General features: G+C 43.6%; 1 protein-coding gene across 1 annotated transcript in view; it reads left to right on the top strand.

The window, feature by feature from the left end:
* The window catches only part of ccdc40 (coiled-coil domain 40 molecular ruler complex subunit), a 62,985-nt gene that overhangs the window by 1,960 nt on the left and 39,534 nt on the right, over positions 1-21,491 (top strand). The window contains exons 2-7 of the mRNA XM_078225589.1: positions 2,951-3,014; positions 5,493-5,603; positions 7,406-7,516; positions 10,849-10,944; positions 16,991-17,141; positions 21,384-21,481. Of these exons, the coding sequence (XP_078081715.1) occupies positions 2,951-3,014; positions 5,493-5,603; positions 7,406-7,516; positions 10,849-10,944; positions 16,991-17,141; positions 21,384-21,481 (631 nt within the window). The remainder of the gene's footprint in view (positions 1-2,950; positions 3,015-5,492; positions 5,604-7,405; positions 7,517-10,848; positions 10,945-16,990; positions 17,142-21,383; positions 21,482-21,491) is intronic.

Below are 21,491 nucleotides of genomic sequence, written 5' to 3'. Positions count from 1 at the left end.
TGCTGTTGCTTCTTCAACACCTATACGGCAATTGTTTACTGCTTCCTGAACACAGCACTCTGACAACTAAAATGTGATCAGTTGCAGAGAATGCCCTGTTCCCTTATTTCTGCCCAGACAGAGAAAAATACATGGCAGTTTGATTTTACTTTTCCACAAAACAATACATTCATTTTAATAGTGTCCTAACATTTCATGACATGCCTTTTTTTCTAGGGAGTAGAGATTGTGGGTTTGGGAAGTTCTGCTGAAGGTACTTGGTAAGTTATTGCAGTGCATCTTATTGATGGTAAACACTGCTGCCACTGTGCTTTGGCGGTGGATGGAGTGAAAGTTGAAGATGGTGCATGGGGTTAAGTGCCTAATTGAAAATGTGATGTTCCTTGAGCTTCTGTAGCACTTCATTAGAACAGTTTAACAGATCAATTTACAGAAACACTTAGTGCTGCAACAGTAGAACTCTGGTTTTGTTTCTGTAATCTGTCACAAACTTAGTTAGATACAGGGGAAGCAGTGTTGTAGTGGTATTGTCACTGGACTCATAATCCAGAGACACAGGACAAGATCCAGGGTTCAAATCCTGCCACTGGCAGATGATGAAATTTGAGTTCAGTAAAAGTCTGAAATTAAAAGTTTAATGATGACCATGAAATCATTGTGGATTGTGGGAAAAATCCATCTGGTTCACTAATGTCCTTTAGGAAAGGAAATCTGCCGTCCTTACCTGGTCTGGCCTACATGTGACTCCAGAGCCACAGCAATGTGGTTGATTCTCAATTGCCTTCCAAGAGCAGCTAGGGATGGGCAATAAATGCTGCCCAGCCAGTGACATCCATGTCCCGTAAAATGAATAAAACAAAAGAAAAATCTGAAGGTTGGTTTGGAATTTTACAATTTCAGTTGATAAAAACAAAATACATGTGCATGTATTTAGAGCATTGGTATTACTCGTTACTGAGTCATATTCAAGCAAAATAGCACTTGGCTTTTACTATTGAAGCATCAAAATGAAGGGATCAGGCACCTAGTAAATGTGGAAAAAAGACAATGTAACTCAGGAAATCATGATTGAAGACTGACATCCTGTGTTTTTTTTAAATCTTAAGATAGTAGGAGGAATGAAAAGGGAAACAAGGAGTTGCAGGTTATGAGGTTCTGAAAAAGGACAGCACAATTCATTTTTTTTCCAAATCCAGCAAAAAGGTACGAAGGAAATATCTACCTGATTTGGCCGAAATGATGAGTCAGAAATAGAATTCAGGTTGCAACAGAGGATGCAGTTCAAAAATCCACTCCCTCCACCAGTGACGCTCAGTAGCAGCAGTGTGTTCTCTCCACAAGATGCACTGCAGAAATTCGTCAAAGATCCTTAGACAGTACCTTCAGAACCCATGACCATTTCCACCGAGAAAGACGAGGGCAGCAGATACATGGGAACATCTCACCATCCTGACTTGGAAATATAGCGCATTCCTTCGCAGTTCCTGGGTCAAGATCCTGGAATTCCATCCCTAAAGACATTGTGGGTCAACCCACAGCACGTGGACTGCAGCATTTCAAGAAGGCAGCTCACCACCATTTACTCAAGGGCAACTACACATCAGCAATAAATGCTGGCCAGCCAGTGACACCCATGTCCCACGAATGAATTTTAAAAAATGCTGCAGACTAGAATTGAAAGGGATCACCCATAAAATTGAGACATTTTATCCTGTATTAGAGATACATTAAAAGAGTCTCCCGTTGAAGAACAGTATTGAATGTTTTAAAAAGAGTTTCTGACATCTATTTCCATTCACTTCCACCTATAACTCATCCTTTTAGCTGCTGAAACCTTCATCACCATTAAGCTGAACTTTTCCAATGTCCTCTTTGCCACCCTCCACAACTTTGTCCTGAATGCCAACCAATCTAAGGCTGTGCACCAAAACTAGTTGCACCTTTAGGCAAGCAATTCCAGGACAGGTACAACATTGGAACAAGCTGCCAGAGGAGGTAGTAGAGGCGGGTACAATTTTGTCTTTTAAAAAGCATTTAGACAGTTGCATGGGTATAGAGGGATATGGGCCAAATGCGGCAATTGGAACTAGCTTAGTGGTTAAAAAAAAGGGTGGCATGAACAAGTTGGGCAGAAGAGCCTGTTTCCATGCTGTAAACCTCTATGACATGAAAGAGAAAACCATGCTTCTTAGAGGAAATTTGAACAATAAGTGGAATGTGAAAGTTAAATTTGAGATCAAGGGAGATAGTGGGGCTAAGGATATTAATAGATGATAGATGATAGATAATAGAACAGCTAAAAGTTGAATTATCAGAAGTAAAGACTAGCATGGTTAGACTTGCTTGACACATGAATAAACTGACATAGATTTTGAATGTGCCACCTGTTTATGAAACTGTCATTGAGGGCTGACCATCTGAAAGAAACAGCCTGATTTTCATTCCAAGGTCATGAAAATGGTGTGATTTCTGTATATAATAGGTGGCCCAGCCCCTAGGGCAGTTTTCTAGTCAGGTGACGTGTTAAAAATACATCCCAATATGATTTTAAAAAATTGATAGAAATAATGTTCATTAAAGAGAGTTTAGGAGACCCAGTTATAGTGGTTCACTTGTTGGACAATGAGAAGGATCATGATTATGCGCTTTGAAGGTATGTCTTTGGAGTGAACTTGACAGTGGAGTTATTGGCAAATGAGTAAACCGAGTTGAATAATGAATAAAGGAAGGGATTAATATGAAAATGAAGAACAATGACAGAGAGGGCAGTCTTGAGGCAATGGAAAGTGAACCAGATCATAAACTTCCAACCACAGTACACTTTGAGTGGTTTAAGAGGAATCATAATAAACATTTAGGTACATTTTTTAAATGTAGTAATAATTTCTAGTTTTGGTATTAAATAGTTATTTTCTATGATTATTTATTTCATTTGTTTATCTCTTCATAGCCCCAAGCCTGACACTGTTCAATCCTTAGACCATGGTGAAGATGCACCAGAGATTACACAGACGGTAAACAAGATTTTTGACAACTTGATTTTTATTGCATATCTGCCTATCCAAGTACTTCAGTAGGCAAATTTTACTGTACTGTAAAATTATTCCATAATTTCATGAGTTAATTTGCTTTATTGAAGATCGGCTAGCAGCTCAGTGCTGGGCATCTATGATGTGCTGTTGGCCATCAACAAGAGCAGAATTGTACTTAGCCACTAACTATTATCCCATGACCCAGCAAATCCCTCAATCCACTATTACCACCAAGTAAGGCGACCAGCCCTGGTTCAATGAAGAGAGTACTGAACCATGCCAGGAGCAGCAACAGGCATACCTAAAAACAAGGTGCCAGCCTGGTGAAGCCACAACTTGGGACTGCATGCATGCTAATTTGAATGCAATAGACTGAGCTAAGCAACCCCAGACGATCAGGTCAAAACTCTGCAGTCCTGCAAATTGAGTCATGCCACATTCAATCATAAAGGGTGGTGGACAATTAAACATTTGTGAGTGGAAAATCATGTCTCACAAATTTAATTGAGTTTTTTGAAGGGGTAACCAAGAAGGTAGATGAGGGCAGTGCAGTTGATGTTGTCTACATGGACTTTAGCAAGGCCTTTGACAAGGTACCGCATGGTAGGTTGTTGCATAAAGTTAAATCTCACGGGATCTAGGGTGAGGTATCCAAATGGATACAAAATTGGCTTCTTGACAGAAGCCAGAGGGTGGTTGTAGAGAGTTGTTTTTCAAACTGGAGGTGTGTGACCAGCGGTGTGCCTCAGGGATCAGTGCTAGGCCCACTGTTATTTGTCATTTATATTAATGATTTGGATGAGAATATAGGGGGCATGGTTAGTAAATTTGCAGATGACACCAAGATTGGTGGCATAGTGGACAGTGAAGAAAGTTATCTCCAATTGTAACAGGATCTTGATCAATTGAGCCAGTGGGCTGACGAATGGCAGATGGAGTTTAATTTGGACAAATGCGAGGTGGTGCATTTTGGTAGATTGAACCAGGGCAGGACTTACTCAGTTAATGGTAGGGCGTTGGGGAGAGTTACAGAACAAAGAGATCTAGGGGTACATGTTCATAGCTCCTTGAAAGTGGAGTCACAGGTGGACAGAGTAGTGAAGAAGGCATTCGGCATGCTTGGTTTCATCGATCAGAACATTGAATACAGGAGTTGGGACGTCTTGTTGAAGTTATACAAGACATTGGTAAGGCCACACTTGGAATACTGTGTGCAATTCTGGTCACCCTATTATATAAAGGATATTATTAAACTAGAAAGAGTGCAGAAAAGATTTACTAGGATGCTACCGGGACTTGATGAATTGAGTTATAAGGAGAGGCTGAATAGACTGGGACTTTTTTCTCTGGAGCGGAGGAGGGTGAGGGGTGACCTTATAGAGGTCTATAAAATAATGAGGGGCATAGACAAGGTAGATAGTCAATATCTTTTCCCAACGGTAGGGGAGTCTAGCTATTTCTTGATATAAAATGGAATGTATCAAATTGTCTGAAGGCTGTCCAAAGATGTGCGGGTTAGGTTGATTGGCCAGGTTAAAAATTGCCCCTTAGAGTCCTGAGATGCGTAGGTTAGCGGGATTAGCGGGTAAATATGTGGGGGTAGGGCCTGGGTGGGATTGTGGTCGGTGCAGACTCGATGGGCCGAATGGCCTCCTTCTGCACTGTAGGGTTTCTATGATTCTATGAAATGAGCATAGGAGCTGAACACACACAGTTCTATGATTCTGTCATATATGATGGTGGTGCCTGACATGCTGGGCTTCCCCATGATTGACAATGTGGATGTTTTTGGAGCCTCCTTCTCCAGGTAAAATAGAGTCATAGAGGTTTACAGCATAGAAACAGGCCCTTCGGCCCAACTTGTCCATGCCACCCTTTTTTTTTAAACCCCTAAGCTAATCCCAATTGCCTGCATTTGGCCCATATCCCTCTATACCCATCGTACCCATGTAACTATCTAAATGCTTTTTAAAAGACAAAATTGTACCCGCCTCTACTACTACCTCTGGCAGCTTGTTCCAGCCACTCACCATCCTCTGTGTGAAAAAATTGCCCCTCTGGACACTTTTGTATCTCTCCCCTCTCATCTTAAACGTATGCCCTCTAGTTTTAGACTCCCCTACCTTTGGGAAAAGATATTGACTAGCTGATCTGTGCCCCACATTATTTTATAGACCTCTATAAGATCACCCCTCAGCCTTCTACACTCCAGAGAAAAAAGTTCCAGTCTATCCAGCCTCTCCTTATAACTCGAAGCATCAAGTCCCGGTAGCATCCTAGTAAATCATTTCTGCACTCTTTCTAGTTTAATAATATCCTTTCTGTAATAGGTTCGAAACATGTAACATGTTCGAAAAAGAGTCTCACTGATGGGAAATAGTATTCAAGATTAAAGTTTAAACTGTTAGGGCCCATCTTGTGTGTGCATCTGATAATTGTTTACATTTTTTTCCAAATCAGGAAAAAACTACTGAAGATGTTGCTGAGGAACAAGATCAGGCATCCACTTCAGAACCTCTTACAACATCAGATATTGTTGGAGATCTTCCAGAAGAGACAGAAACAAATATAGTAAACACCTATATTTTATTATACCTCTAATTATTATTATTCTGTGGATTGTAATTTCTAGGCTGATTTCTCATACATCAAGAGATGTACCATTTAATCAATGTAGTAGGACGACAGGGTGGTTAGCACTGCCTCCCAGCTTGGGTCACTGTCTGTGTGGAATTCTCCCTGTGTCTCCGTGGGTTTCTTCCCTGTGTCTGCGTGGGTTTTCTCCGGGTGCTCCGATTTCCTCCCACTTTCCGAAAGATGTGCTGGTTAGGTGCATTGGCCGTGCTAAATTCTCCTTCAGTGTACCTGAACAGGTGCCGGAGTGTGGCGACTAGGGGATTTTCACAGTAACTTCATTGCAGTGTTAATGTAAGCCTACTTGTGACATTAATAAATAAACTTAAAAACTTAGAGTGTTGCTTTCTTCTCTGGGACTTAACTCTAGCATGGATCAACACATTTAGCTGGAGGAGAGAAAACTAGTGGAATTTATTATTTTTAGTTATTAAAAATTTAATTTATTATTGTTAAGGGTGGCATGGTGGCACAGTGGTTAGCACTGTTGCCTCACAGCGCCAGGGACCTGGGTTCGATTCCTGGCTTAGGTCACTGTCTGTGTGGAGTTTGCCCATTCTCCTTGTGTCTGCATGGGTTTCCTCCGGGTGCTCCGGTTTTCTCCCACAGTCCAAAGATGTACGGGTTAGGTGGATTGGCCATGCTAAATTGCCCCTTAGTGTCAGGGGGACTAGACAGGTGATGCATGGGGTTATGGGGAAAGGGCCTGGGTGGGATTGTGGTCGGTGCAGACTTGATGGGCCGAATGGCCTCCTTCTGCACTGTAGGATTCTCTGATTCTAATCGTTCATGAGATATGGACATAGCTATCAAAGACACCACTTGCTGTACATTCCAAATTGTCCTTGGGAAGGTCATGGTGAGCTGTGTTCTTGAACTATGGTGCATGAGGTGTGGATATGTTCACAGTGATATTAGGGAAGAAGTTCTAGATTTTGAGCTAACAACAGTGCAGGATTCCTGCTAAGTCCAATCATGCATGGTGGTGGAATATTAAATTAACCACTGATGAAGCATTAACTTCTATTTGAGGAAGAGCTTTTCAAATTTATACCAGCCTTTGTGTGCAGCAGTGTTTCCTAATTTCACTCATGGAAGATCTGGCTCAAAATTTTACACCATGTTCCCAACGAGTGGAAATAGTTTCTTACTCTTTGCTCCCCCTTAGAAATTAGAAATCTTGATCAGATCACCCCCTACCTTTATAAATGCCAAGGAATATACAACCATAGTTCTTTCACCTTAAGCAAACCGAGTGTCATTCTAGTAAATCTACATTGCACTTCCTCCAAAGCCAATATACATTCCAAAGATGGAGTGACTGGAATTGTCCATAGTACGCTGCAGGAATTCTTCAGGGAAGTAACCTTCAACTGCTTCATCAATGACTTTCCCTCCATCATAAGGTCAGAAATAGAGATGTTCACTGATGTTTGTGCAGTGTTTAAGTATTATTCGTCACTCCTTAGATAACTGAGCAATTTGTATCCACAAGCAGCAAGACCTGGAGACCATTCCTGCTTGGGCTGACAAATGGCTGATAATATTAGTGTCACAAAAGTGTAACATGTTGCTTGAAAAACTGGGGGTGAAATTGGTGGGTGCAGCAGTAGCTGCTCACGGTACTGCCTGACCCTTGGGAATTGTGAAGCTGCGCATTATTCAGCATTAAAGCTTTTATTATTAAGGCACCTCTTGTGAAAGCATCTTATAATTGGTTACATTTTCATGCAAATCAGGGAGAAACTACTCAAGCTGTTGCTGAGGAAAGAGATCAGACACCCACTGCAGAACCTCCTTCATCACTCAGTATTGTTGGAGATACTTCATGGGATATACAAACAATCATGGTAAAAGTTTATATATTTTTTTAGAACGTAAAATATATTTTTTTGTTCTGTGTATTGTCCTTAAAGGGTCATGCGATTGAAGGCAAATTATTTATCTGATTAAGAACTTGGCTGTGTGACAGGAGGCAGAGAAGAGACATGTAATTGGCAGTGACCAGTGCTGTCCTGCGACGATCTGTGTTGGGGCCTCAACTATATGTTTATAAATGATTTAGAAAGCCAAATATTTAAAATTACTGTGGTCGCCATTCCTAACACCCTTGCTATCCAGTTATTTTCACCTTTTGGAAAGTTTTGTTTGAGGTGCTGTGAAAGTGTTTGATAAGTGGAATATCACTTACAACTAAACAAAAACCTGCATTAAAGTTTTATTTGTTTGGGTATCTCCAGCACAATCATCAATCAGGGAGAACTCGATGTGGCTGAGCAAGGAAGTCAGATACCCACTTTAGAACCTCCCATATTATCAGAATTACTTGGCACTGTTGTAGGGGATACAGAAACAAAGATGGTAAATGTGCTCTTTTAATATTTGGTTATTATATGAAATTTAATTTAGGGCATTTTACACAGTATGTATGGAAGCAGGAAATTATAAAGATATATTGATAGATAAAACGAATTGGCAAAACTGTGGAAAATGGATTTCAGTGAACCTGAACAGGGTAGAGCAGTGTATTTTTTAAATGGTGAAAAAGCTAGAAACAGTGGAGGAGCAAAGAGCTTTATGAATCCAGATCCAAAAATCATTAAAATGCTATGAACAAGCCTACAAAGACCTGGTTAGATCACATCTGGAGTACTGAGTACAATTCCAGACACCCCACAGTTGGAATGTATGTTGGCCCCAGAGGAAGTGCAGCTTAGATTTATTAAAATGATCAACCTGCTTTAGCCTCATGTGTATCCTCCATCCTTTGATCAACAATTAAAGGCAGAACTTTTTAATCTTTGTGATCCCAAACTTTTTTTATTCTTTATTCATGGGATGTGGACGTTGCTGGCTAGGCCAGCATTTATTGCCCTCCCAAATTTCCCTTGAGAAAGTGATGATGAGCCACCTTTTCACTGCTGCAGTCTGTGATGTAGGTGTACCCACATTGCTGCAGGGGAGGGAATTCCAGGATATGGACCCAGTGACAGTGAAGGAACGGTTAGGTTCGTGAGTGACTTGGAAGGGAACTCGCAGGTAGTGGTGTTTCTATATGTCTGCTGCCCATGTCCTTATAGATGGCAGTGATTGTGGGATGGGAAGGTGCTGTTTAAGGAGTCATGGTGAGTTCTGCAGGGCATCTTGTAGATGGTACGCACTGCTGCCATTCTGCATTGGTGGTGAATGTTTATGGATGGGGTGCCAATCAGGCAGGCTGCTTTGACTTGGATGGTGTAAAGCTTCTTGGGTGTTGTTGGAGGTGCAGTCATCCAGGCAAGTAGAGAGTATTCTATCAACTCCTGACTTATGCCTTGTAGCTGGTGGATAGGCTTTGAGAAGTCAGGAGGTGTGTTACTCGCCACAAGATTCCTAGCTTTTGATCTGATCCTGCAGTCATAATATCTATATGGCTGGTTCAGTTCACTTTTTGGTTAGTGGTCACCCCCACTGGGGGATTCAGCGATGGTAGTGACATTGGATGTCAGGAGTGATGGTTAAATTCTCTCTTGTTGGAGATGGTCATTGCCTAGCGCTTGAGTGGTGCGAATGTGACCTGCCACATGTTAACCCAAGCCTGGAGTTTGTTCAGGTCTTGCTGCATTTGGACATGGACTGCTTCAGTGTTTGAGGAGTTGTGAATGGTGCTGAACATTGTATGATCATCAGCGAACATCCCCACTTCTGACTTTATAAAGGAAGGAAGATCATTAATGAAGCACTGAAGCTGATTGGGCCTCGGGCACTACCCTGAGGAACTCCTGCAGTGATGTCCTGGGACTAAGATGATTAACCTCCAAAGGCTACAACCATCCTCCTTTGTGCTAGATATGAATCCAACCAGTGGAGAGTTTTCCCACTGATTGCCACTGACTCCAGTTTGGCTTGGGCTCCTTGTGCCACATTTGGTCAAATGCTGCCTTGATGTCAAGGGCAGTCACTCTCACTACACCTCTGGCATCCAACTCCTTTGTCCATGTTTGAACTAAGGTTGTAATGCGGTTCTAGGAACTCAGTGACCCTGGTGTAACCCAAACTGAGCATCACTAAGCAGATTGTTGCTAAGCAATTGCTGCTTGATAGCACTGTTGCTGACCCCCTCCACCATTTTACTGATGATTGAGAGTAGAGTAAGGGGGCAGTAATTGGCCAGATTGGAATTGTCTTGCTTTTTGTGTGAAATCTGGGACCGGAGACAGCCTCTCTAAATCTTTATATCTTGCTATTTCTTTCCTTCCTTCAGTTGTACCCTTAAAACGCACCTCTGGGACTTTGCCTTCAGTTATCATACCAAATACTGCTTGTTTTTGCTAAATTATCCTTATTTTGTGATGATTTGTTTTATTCAAGATGCTTTGAAAGTGGGACTAGTTGTTAGAAAAGTAATCTCACTTAAAGAGAAAAAGGAGTCCCACTTACCACAAAAATATCTGGCATTAAAGTCATGCTGCATTCATTGCTGCCACAATGCTATGGGAGTGCTTTCTGCACATGCAGTGTTCGTGTTAGTCTCTGACTGTTTGAAGTGGGAGATGCTTTTAAATGCAACTCTGCTTTATGTTTCTGTTAAGTATGTTTTACAAATTGGTGTATTATAACTTTCCCCCTTAGAATTATTGTTGTTGTTTCTCTCCCCTCACCCATTAATGCACAGGGCAGACTTGTATCTTTTCCCATAGCAAAATCTTTTCTGGAATAGGTTGCTAGCCTATTTCCAGAGGCTTTAAGCTGCCATCACTCTGCATCGAGCATGGCTGCCAGGTATATCTCTTGCACTTACCACATGCCATTGATGTGTTGGAAGGATTTTGCAGGTTAATACTCAAACTGTTTAGCCACATTACGAATGCACCTTCCTTGGCCATTAAGTCCTGGGGTGGAACTTGAACCCGGAGCTCATGTCATCAGAATTGTAGGAAATGAACCAACAAATCATCAACACCTTCTAATGGAAGGATTATATGTGGATCATGGATTCTCTGCTTGCCTTTTACTCAGTTGTTTAAAATCTTTACTCCCAACATATGTATCATTCCCCAACATTTTTATGTGCGTCTTTAGCAAATGTTTCTCCTGTTCCTGACACCTTTCTGGTCAGTGGTAGGGGTTACATTACAAAGATTTACTTGTTTCACCAGCTCTGGTTGAATCTGACTATTGTTTCCAATTTCATGCAAATCAGGGAGAAGCTGATGCTGCTGTGCACGGAGATCAGACATCCATTTCAGAACCTCCCGTATCACCACTATTAGCTGAAGATGTCCCAGAAGGAAATGCGGTAAGTGTTTGCTAACGGTATGAAACACTGGGGGGGAAGTTGATGACAAATCCATAGAAGTTTTTTTGGGTGGCATCTGCCACTTGGTTTCTGGGCGTAGGGGTGTCTGACTACAGTTGGCCTATTGGTTTACATGGACTGTGTAGTTATTATTACATTAAAGTAGAAGATAGATTTTGTAACTTATGAGTTATCATTATGAATCGGTATATATCTGCAAAGGTATAGTGGGATGAAGGAGTAGTGTAAAATAGTTAATTTTGTCTGGTTTAATAAATGTTTTATTATTTTGGTAAAAGATCCTCTGACTCTGTTTAGTAGCTGCCTTCCACCTCTCGAAATAGAAGTTAGGATCTATCAAGCTAGATTCCACTCTGGATTCTGCACTCTCTTTTCTGCACTCTCTTTCCACAGTTTACGCTTGGCCTTCACGGACTGCACCTGATGATGCTCAAGGTGTTTGGTGCCTTCACAGATGCTTCTTCTCCAGTTTGTGCCTTCTAAGGCAAGGCAATTCGCAGGTGCCGATGGGGATGTTGCATTTATTTCGGGAGCTTTTCAGAGTGTTCTTAGAACATAGAACATAGAACAGTACAGCACAGAACAGGCCCTTCGGCCCACGATGTTGTGCCGAGCTTTATCTGAAACCAAGATCAAGCTATCCCACTCCCTATCATCCTGGTGTGCTCCATGTGCCTATCCAATAACCGCTTAAATGTTCCTAAAGTGTCTGACTCCACTATCACTGCAGGCAGTCCATTCCACACCCCAACCACTCTCAGCGTAAAGAACCTACCTCTGATATCCTTCCTGTATCTCCCACCACGAACCCTATAGTTATGCCCCCTTGTAATAGCTCCATCCACCCGAGGAAATAGTCTTTGAACGTTCACTCTATCTATCCCCTTCATCATTTTATAAACCTCTATTAAATCTTCCCTCAGCCTCCTCCGCTCCAGAGAGAACAGCCCTAGCTCCCTCAACCTTTCCTCATAAGACCTACCCTCCAAAACAGACAGCATCCTGGTAAATCTCCTCTGCACTCTTTCCAGTGCTTCCACGTCCTTCTTATAGTGAGGTGACCAGAACTGCATACAATATTCCAAATGTGGTCTCACCAAGGTCCTGTACAGTTGCAGCATAACCCCACGGCTCTTAAACTCCAACCCCCTGTTAATAAAAGCTAACACACTATAGGCCTTCTTCACAGCTCTATCCACTTGAGTGGCAACCTTTAGAGATCTGTGGATATGGACCCCAAGATCTCTCTGTTCCTCCACAGTCTTCAGAACCCTACCTTTGACCCTGTAATCCACATTTAAATTAGTCCTACCAAAATGAATCACCTCACATCTTGTAGTGTTTCCTCTGCCATCCTAGTGATTGCTTGCCATTGTGGAGCTTGGAGTAGAGCACTTGTTTTAGGAGTCCTGTGTTGGGCATGCAGACAATGTGGCCTGCCCATCGCAGCTGGTCAAGCATGACCAGTGCCTGGATACTGGTGACGCTCATGTTGGTATGCCTATCCCGCCAGTAAATTTGCAGGATTTTGTGCAGGCAATCTTGGTGAGATCTGTCCAGAGATTTTAGGTGTCTGCTCCATGTTGTTCATGTTTCTGGTGCATTCAGGAGGTTGCTGTTTAGACCATGAGCTTGGTGCTGGATTTGAGGTCTTGGGCTTTGCACGCTCTGTCCCTCAGGCGTCTGAAGACTGCACTGACGCACTGGAGTCGATGCTGGATTTTATTGTCAATGTTTGATCGTACCGAGAGAAGGCTCCTGTGGTATGGGAAATGATCCACTTTGTCCAGGGGCTCACTGTGGATTCTGATGGTCAGGGGGCATTGTGTGGCAGGAGTGGACTGGTAGAGACCCTTTGTTTTTCGGATGTTTAGTCTGAGGCCCATTCTCTCATATGGCTCTGTGAATGCGTCAATGATGATTTGTAGCTCGGCCTCTGAGTGTGCGTGTACACAGGTATCGTCTGCGTACTGCAGCTCAATGACAGAAGTTGAGGTGGTCTTGGTTCTGGCCAAGGAGACATCAGAGGTTGAACAGTTTCTCGTTTGTCTGGTAGGTTAGCTCCACTCTAGCGGGGAACTTCAAGGTGATGGGGTGGAGTGTTGCTGCGAGGAAGATGGCAAAGAGTGTTGGTGCAATGATGCAGCCCTATTTTACCCCAGTTTGCAAACGTATTGGGTCTGTGGTGATTCCCTTGTTGAGGATCAAGACTTGCATGTCATCATGGAGTAGGGGGAGGTTGATGATGAATTTCTGCGGGCAGCTGAATTTAAGGCTGTTCAATAATTCCTCATGGTTGACAGAGTCAGAAGCCTTTGCGAAATTGAAGAAGGCCGTTTACAGAGGTTGATGCTACTCCTTGCACTCCCTGGATTTGTCACGCGCTGAAGATTATGTCTATTGATGGGCGGAAACTGCACTGAGACTCCGGGAGGAACTTCTCAGCCTCTGGGAGGAGGAGATTGAGGAGGATTCTTGCAATGACCTTTCCCATGGTGGAGAGTAGGGAAATCCCTCTGTAATTTCCACAGTTGGACCTGTTTCCTTTCTTGAAGATGGTCACAATTAAGGCTTCACTGAGATCTCCTGGCCAGACAAGGGTGATGAGGATTATTGTCAAGTATGCCTCTCCACTGTGTTTTAATATTTCAGCGGGGATTCCATCTGCGCTGGAGGCCTGTTGTTTTTCAGCTGTTGGGTGGCTTTTTCAACCTCACAGTGAGCTGGGGTTGCCCTGAGATAGTGGCAGGTAGAGTCTCGTGGGATGGTGTTGAGGGCACGCGTTGAAGGCTGCATCTTGGTTGAGGAGGTCCTCGAAGTGCTTTCTCCAGCGGGCATTGACTACCTCTCTGTTTTTGGCTCTTAGTGGAATGAGTCCCTGGTACTCGGACTGCACTGAAGAAGCCGTGCATGTTGTGGTTGTCGGTGAGTTGCTAAGTCTCCTGCACTCTTTCCACCCACCATCTGTTCTTTTCTTCATGGGGTCTTTGTTGCACCTCGGCTTTCATTTGCCTGTAGGCTTGTTTCCTCTCACTCAACTTTTGGTGGAGCTGCCAGTTCAGGAATGTCTTGTGTTTGCGGTCAAGGAGATGCTGGATCTCCTAATCATTCTTGTTGAATCAGTCTTGATGTTTCTTGGCCGAGAGCCCGAGCGCCTCCTTGCAGTTGCAGACTATGGTGGCTTTTAAGGTGGACCAGGCACTGTGGGCACTCTGCAGCTCTGGCTCGTTGGTCGTTGCCAGATTAGCTGTGAGGCACCGACTGAGAGCAATAGCAGTCCTGCAACGTGAGTGAATACAACTGTGTGATACCACAGGTTATGATTGGTAGGTGAGTATTTCTCTCTTCTACCTTTTCTGACTTGTTTTAAAATTAAAGGCTAGATGGAAAAATTATAGTGAAAACTAAAGATCAGTCGTAAAATTAAAAATATAATTAAATAAATTAGGGATGCAAGGCTAGGCGATATATTGTAGCTGCAGTATGTGGGAGCTGGTGGACTCCATTGTGGTTCATCATGATCGCATTTATAGTAAGTGTTGGTTGCTCAAGGAACTTCAGCTCAGAGTTAATGAGATGGAGTCCGAGCTTCAGACACTGACACATCACACAGGAAGAAAGTTACCTGGATGCTGTGTTTCAGGAGGCAGTCACACCCCTTAGATTAACTACCCTAAGTTCAGTCAATGGTCAGGGACAGAAAGGTGTGACTATGAATGAGGCAGGTCGAGGGATCCAAGAAGTAGCAACGAAGGAGCCTCAGCCGTTGCCTTTGACCAACAGGTTAGGGATTCTTGCTCCTGTGTGGATGAGAGTAGGGAAAGATGAGCAAACTGACCATTGCTTCGTGGTACAGGGAGTCATTCAAGTGGGGAGGAGAAAAGAGAAATGTAGCCGGGGATAGTATAGTTCGGGGAATAGACACTGTTCTCTGTAACCAGGATCAAGAGTGCCGAAGGCTGTGTTGTTTACCTGGTGCCAGGGTCAAGGATATTTCATCCCCGGGCTGCAGGGCAACTTGGAGTGAGGAGGAAAGGTCCAGTTGTCGTAGTCCACATAGGTACCAACGATATAGCTAGAACAAGGAAAGAGGTTCTGCGTAGGGAATACAGCAGCTAGATGCTAAATTAAAAGCAGAGCCACAAAGGTAATCTCTGGATTACTACCTCAGCCACGAGTTTTTTGGTTTAGGGCTACAAAGATTAGAGAGGTGGCACAAAGATTGGTGTAGAAAAATTGGGTTTGAGTTCATGGAACATTGGTACTAGTAATGGGGTGGGAAATTATATTAGCAGTGGAGATCGAGAAGTGGAATCAGTCTGGGTAGAAACAAGAAATAGCAAGGCAAAGAAGTCCCTAGTGGGAGTAATCTATACGTCCCCTAATAGTAGTTCCACAGTAGGACACAGCATAAACCATAAATACTGAGAGCTTGTAAGAAAGGTACAGCAATAATCACGGGTGATTGTAATATGCATATAGAATGGATTAATCAAATTGACAAGGGTAGCCTTGGGGGAGAGTTCATTGAGTGTATTAGAGATTGTTGTTGAACCAACCAGGGAGAGGCTATTTTGGAGTTATTATTGTGTAATGATATAGTATTAATTAAGGATCCTTTAGGGAAGAATGATCATTGCATGCTAGAATTTCAAATTGAGTTTGAGGACAATAAACCGGAGTCCTACGCTCGTGTTCTGCTGTTAAACCAAGGTAATTAAATAGGCACGAGGACAGATTTGACCCTAGTGGACTGGGCACAAAGACTTAAAGGTACTGTTGTGACTGTATAGGGCATTGGTGAGACTCAACTTTAATTACATATAGTACACCAGAAAGAATTGCTTACAGAGAGCCCTCTTTCGCCTTTGAGTAGTTTTCCTGTCTTCTTGAGATAAACACAGTAAGAAGTCTCACAACACCAGGTTAAAGTCCAACAGGTTTATTTGGTAGCACAAGCCACTAGCTTTCGGAGCACTGCCCCTTCATCAGGTAAGCGGGAGTTCTGTTCACAAACAGGGCATATAAAGACACAAACTCAATTTACAAAATAATGGTTGGAATGCGAGTCTTTACAAGTAATCAAGTCTTAAAGGTACAGACAATGTGAGTGGAGAGAGGGTTAAGCACAGGTTAAAGAGATGTGTATTGTCTCCAGCCAGGACAGATAGTGAGATTTTGCAAGCCCAGGCAAGTCGTGAGGGTTACAGATACTGTGACATGAACCCAAGATCCTGGTTGAGGTTGAGGTGCCCTCTGGGGTTTTACCACAGTCCAATGCCGGCATCTCCACTTCTTGAGATAACCCATTGGAGTCCTGAAAAGTTGTTCACCTGGAGAAAGCACAGTAAGAAGTCTCACAACACCAGGTTAAAGTCCAACAGTATTATTTGGTAGCACAAGCTTTCGGAGTCTCGTTCCTTCTTCAACTAAAGAAGGAGCAAGACTCCGAAAGCTCGTGCTACCAAATAAACCTGTTGGACTTTAACCTGGTGTTGTGAGACTTCTTACTGTGCTTACCCTAGTCCAACGCCGGCATCTCCACACATGGAGAAAGCCAGACAATAAATGTCAGTGTAGACTAAGGTTGAAATTCTATTGAGTGTACAGAAGTGCCAAAATTCTCTGTTAAGGAAAGATAGATCGTGGGCTGACAATCACACTTGAGAATGTGTTCACCCTGTTTCAGAGGAAACACTAATCAATGTTTATCATATTTTCCAGTCTTTAAAAAAAATGTTCTCTGGGTTATTTTATGATCCTTTGTAATGTTAAATGTTAGGGAAGTGTTATGAAAAGTGAAGAATTATTTTTCAAGTCATTCCTTGTGGATTAGCGTTACTGTTAAAATAATGGATACAGATGATGATCATTAAAGTGTTTTGACTTATGATTTATTATTAATTATTAATACTGCAGACATTAAAGGCAATCAGTTATAACTGTATTCTTAATTGCCAATCATTTGATTGTTGGAAATGAAGCTCAGTTTATATTTATTTTAACCATGTATCACTGATCACAGATGATCATGGATGAGGTTGCATCAGGGACGAAAAAATCCTCACCAGAAACGGTGGCAGTTGATGCTCAAGAAGTGAAAACTGAAAGGAGCAGAGGAGCATCCACGCAAAGCAGTGTGCAAGACATTTCTATACCAGGACTACCAAATTTGGGTAAATCCCTCAATAATACCACTGATGATTTGATTTACCAGAAGAGTTCTGAACGTTGGACCTACAAAAATAGATAATTCATGTGTAAAAATCAGTAGTGAGACCCTGTAACCTTTGCCTGGGGATTAAACTCACAAGCTGTTTCTTAATTATAAGTTAATTTTTCAGGAGAGTAGGACTGAACTTTACAAAATCTAAGTACCAGATTAGAATGAATCAGCATTTTGCTCTAATCACTGTTTGCAGAAATATCAGTTTGTTGCGCTCCAAGTCAATCTTCATTCTGTTTTAATAAACCTATAAAACGGTTACAGCACAGAAGGAGGCTCTGTCACATCCATGGTGACTCTCTACAAGAAGCACTAAGCCAGCCCCCACCCTTTCCCCATAACTAATCATTTTTTCTCTTTCGGAGCTTATCCAAACTTCTTTGGAAAGCCCCAGTTGATTCTGCAATTCTAGTGCATCCCAGTTCCTAATCACTCACTCTGCAAACAAGTTTTTTTCTCATTTGTCATTTCTTCTTTTGCCAGTCACCTTAAATCAGTGTCCTCTGGTTCTTGACACTTTTGTCAATGGGAATAGTTTCTCTCTCCCTATTCTTTGTTAATCCCTGATAATTTTGAAAACTTCCATCAAATTTTCACTCAATGTTTTCTTCTCTAACAATAACTCCAGCTTGTCCCAGCTATTCATGTAACTGAAGTCCATTCTTGGAAATTTAATAGAAACATATTCAGTAAAAAATTACATTGAAATGTTTGTCTGTTGCCTGCAGAATATTTCATCTCGATTGCAAAGCTTCTTTTGAAGATACATAGTTAGAATACTGCACTTATGGGCAGAATTTAGTGCACACGTTAACCACAGGCACAAATCCTGTAAAGGCTGCTAAATATCACAAGGGGCCAAAAACAGGATTTACGCCAGCAAGGTTTCAGAATGTGATCTTTCCAGGCCCTCGGGAATCTCGGGCATCGAGATGATACAATAATTTGCATGAATTTGAACAATTATAATATACTTAGCGTGGTTAACATCGCATCTCCAGCCCTCATCAAATCTTCTCACCCACCAGGCGTGACGTCAGAACGGCGCAAATTACTACTGCTTTTTAAGAATGGGAACCAAGCGACATAACTTCTGAGAGGGAGACAGGTGAGGACCACTGTCTCCACCTAGCACTAGAGATTCCAAGGGGACAGAGCCCACTGGCCAGCTCCCAAGAGGGGGTGTGGTTGGGGGTTTTCTGAGATAGGGATCATGGTTGGCGTGAATGGTTCTAAAATCTGCTGTTTAAACGTTCTTGTAGGGCTTTGTTAGTCCGCTGCCTGCATTGTTTAAAAGTTCTTGGAGGGCTGCGTTAGTCTGGTGTCTGTGGCATGGAGGTATGGGGTGGCTGTGGCTGCAGGCCACTTGGGGTGGGGTGTGATGAGGATCAAAGAGCCGGCCCTAATGGGGCTGGGTGGATAACCCCCAGCCTGGGGCAGGGGGTGGCAAAAACTCTGAGCCTTACATGTAGAGGCATAACAGCAATGTGACTTCAGAAGGATGCAGCCTGAGTAAGAAGGGTGCCTAGCAGCTTTGTCCATCCCTGAAGCAGAAAGCAATTGTGCCTTCTAACATTCCAGAGACTCATGCTCGTCAAACTAATTGGCCGTCAAGAGTTAACCCTTAACAATGGCAGCAGCCCACAAGTCAAGGAATGGGATCATTACTCAGAGTTCCAGGCTAACCACTTGGGTGTATGGGATTGCGAAGCACCGGGCTTGCTTACGTGCCAGACCACAACACCTGCCAATGAGGATCCACAAACCCCCAAGGCGGACATCACCCTCCAGTTGACTCTGCCCATTAGGGATGTGCGAGCATATAATCCTCCTGTCAGAGCCCAGTGTCATAGAGAATAAAGGAGGGAGAACCAGATGGGAGCCCGAAGGTGACTCTGACTAGGTGAAGGCATAGGCCAAGCCCAGTCCTGTTCTGGAGATGGGAGGGCACCTGAGCTGTGAGTGAGCGGCAGCTGTCAGATAAGGTCAAGGACTGGCAGTTTCCAGGTACGAGAGATCAATGTGTTAGGGGAGGTACTGATGTTATCCAGCTGCAACACCAATCTGACACTCTCTCTTTCTTTCTCTCTCTCTCTTTCTTATCTTTCTCTTCTCTCCCTCATCCCCATGCAGGTAAACAATTGATATTGGTATGGACCCAATGCAGCTGGCCAATGTGCTTCAGCTGCCTCGACAGAACTGGTGGAGCCCTACTTATTAGAGCACTGGAAGAGCACAGACTCCAGCAACAATGTGCAGAGGCACCCAGGGAAGACCCAGCCACAGGAGACCTGGGGCCTGCAGGGCAGGTTCAGAGGCCTGAGGCTGCACCATCCATGCTGGGGACATGAAAGTGCAGAAGGAGATTGAGGGTGTATAGGACTTGAGTGTCGTTTATTTAGCTGTCAGACAACATGTGGCGTAGAAGACTCCACCTCACCAGGGAGACTGTTCAGTATCTGCGCCACATCCTTGCAGACTTGGTGCCACATGGCGGCAGAGGACACCTGGTCCCTGTGGCTGTGAAGGTCACTACAGCCCACAATTTTAACTCAATGGGATCGTTCCAGTACTCCACTGGTCACGTTTGTTGCATCTTGCAGGCAACCGCCCATGTGCATCCGTGAGGTCACAGATGCACTCTATGCAAGGGCTTTGGACTTTAGTCATTTAGACCTGGACCAGGTCCAGCAAGGAGACAGGGCTATGGGCTTTGGCAACATAGCTGATCTGTCACGGGTGCAGGGGGAAATCGCTTGCTCCCATGTCGCACTTACCGCCCCATGGCATCAGGGAGCCCCCTTCATCAACAGATCTCTGGCATTTTCATGGATCACCCCAGGATGCAGGGATGGCTTGTCGGGGCCAATGGATATCCTCTGAACTCTTGACTGATGGCACCAGTGAGAGGGAGAGAGACCGCATCAGAGGCACGGTACAATGAAGCTCACAGTGCCACCCAATCTGTGATAGAGCAGTGTATCGACCTCCTAAAGATGCACTTCTGCTGCCTCGACAGTACAGCCACCAGAGGGTCTCCCGCATTGTGGTGGTCTGCCATGCTCTACATTACCTGGCTCTGTAGTGGGTGACGACCTTTGAGGGAGATCTGGAAGAGCAGCACATAACCTCGGATGATGAGGACACTCAGGAGGGATTTGAAGAAGAAGCCACTGAGGATCCTGGTTGTGTACAGGGGGGTGAAGGTTGCAGAGATCATCAGTGTGCTGGGGCACTCAAGGACTTTGAGTGCCTGCTGCTCGGTTGATTTAGGAGAGTGATGAAAACTTGCAATGAGGAATGGTCTGTGATGCTCCTCAACTATTGGTAATGTCTGCCAGCATGGTGACTTCCCAGCTCCTGGCCGAGCGAGGTTTCAGCGCTACATTCCTTTGTTCATTAGCACTATAGGGGGATTAGGAGCGATGATCTATGGTTCACTGAATCATGCCTGAGTCTTATCACTGCGATTGAAATATTTGCAATGAATGAGCCTATCCACCTCTCTGACATTGAGCGCTAGTGAAAACAACTGTGTTCAGATGAGGAGTAGCGTAATGCAGCTGGATGGAGGGTTAAAGAATGTGAGGCGTTAAGGTGATGAAGAACAATAATGTTTAATTCAGTGACATGTGCAGATGTTACAAATGATTATGACTCCCAACTACCTGTGCCTAACTTTGCTCATGCAAACACTGCCCTGACAATTCCTTGCACTTGTGTATCCTCCAACTATATCTGGGTGTGTTCTCAGGATGCACATCAGAGGTGGAGGCAGCATGCTGTCTTCCATACCCTATTGCCAGAGATGCCCTTGGTGGGCATCCTGTGGAGGGCTGGAACTTGGAGGGGCCCCGGCCTACTTTTGAGTGGCACAGGTTGTTGCCACGTCATCCTGTCTGCCCACTGTGCCTGAATTGCGCCGGTCTCAGGAACTAATTGCTTGGGGACTGAGCCATACTTCAGAGCTCACCCTTCATGGATTTGACCACTTGTCCAAGACTTTCCAATATGTCCCTAGACTTGTATCTTGCACTACTTCAACATGTTACCAGGAACATACGTGATCGGACATCTTGTGGCTTTTTTGGCATTTTAACTTAAATCTCCTTATTATGCTCGAATAATTTTACAGTTTTCATTGATTTCTGTTTTTCAGGAGAAATTAAAATAACTCTCCTTCTTTCCTTAGGCTTGCAACTAGAATGTCCTAAAAGTGCGCATGACTCAGATGAAGAATCAGATATGGATGACGAGCAGACAGAATTGGTTGTGCTGGACCCAGATCATGTAAGAAATG

The sequence above is a fragment of the Mustelus asterias genome, chromosome 12 (genome assembly GCF_964213995.1).
Source record: "Mustelus asterias chromosome 12, sMusAst1.hap1.1, whole genome shotgun sequence".
NCBI lineage: Eukaryota > Metazoa > Chordata > Chondrichthyes > Carcharhiniformes > Triakidae > Mustelus > Mustelus asterias.
This window is presented reverse-complemented; position numbering and strand designations above follow the sequence as displayed.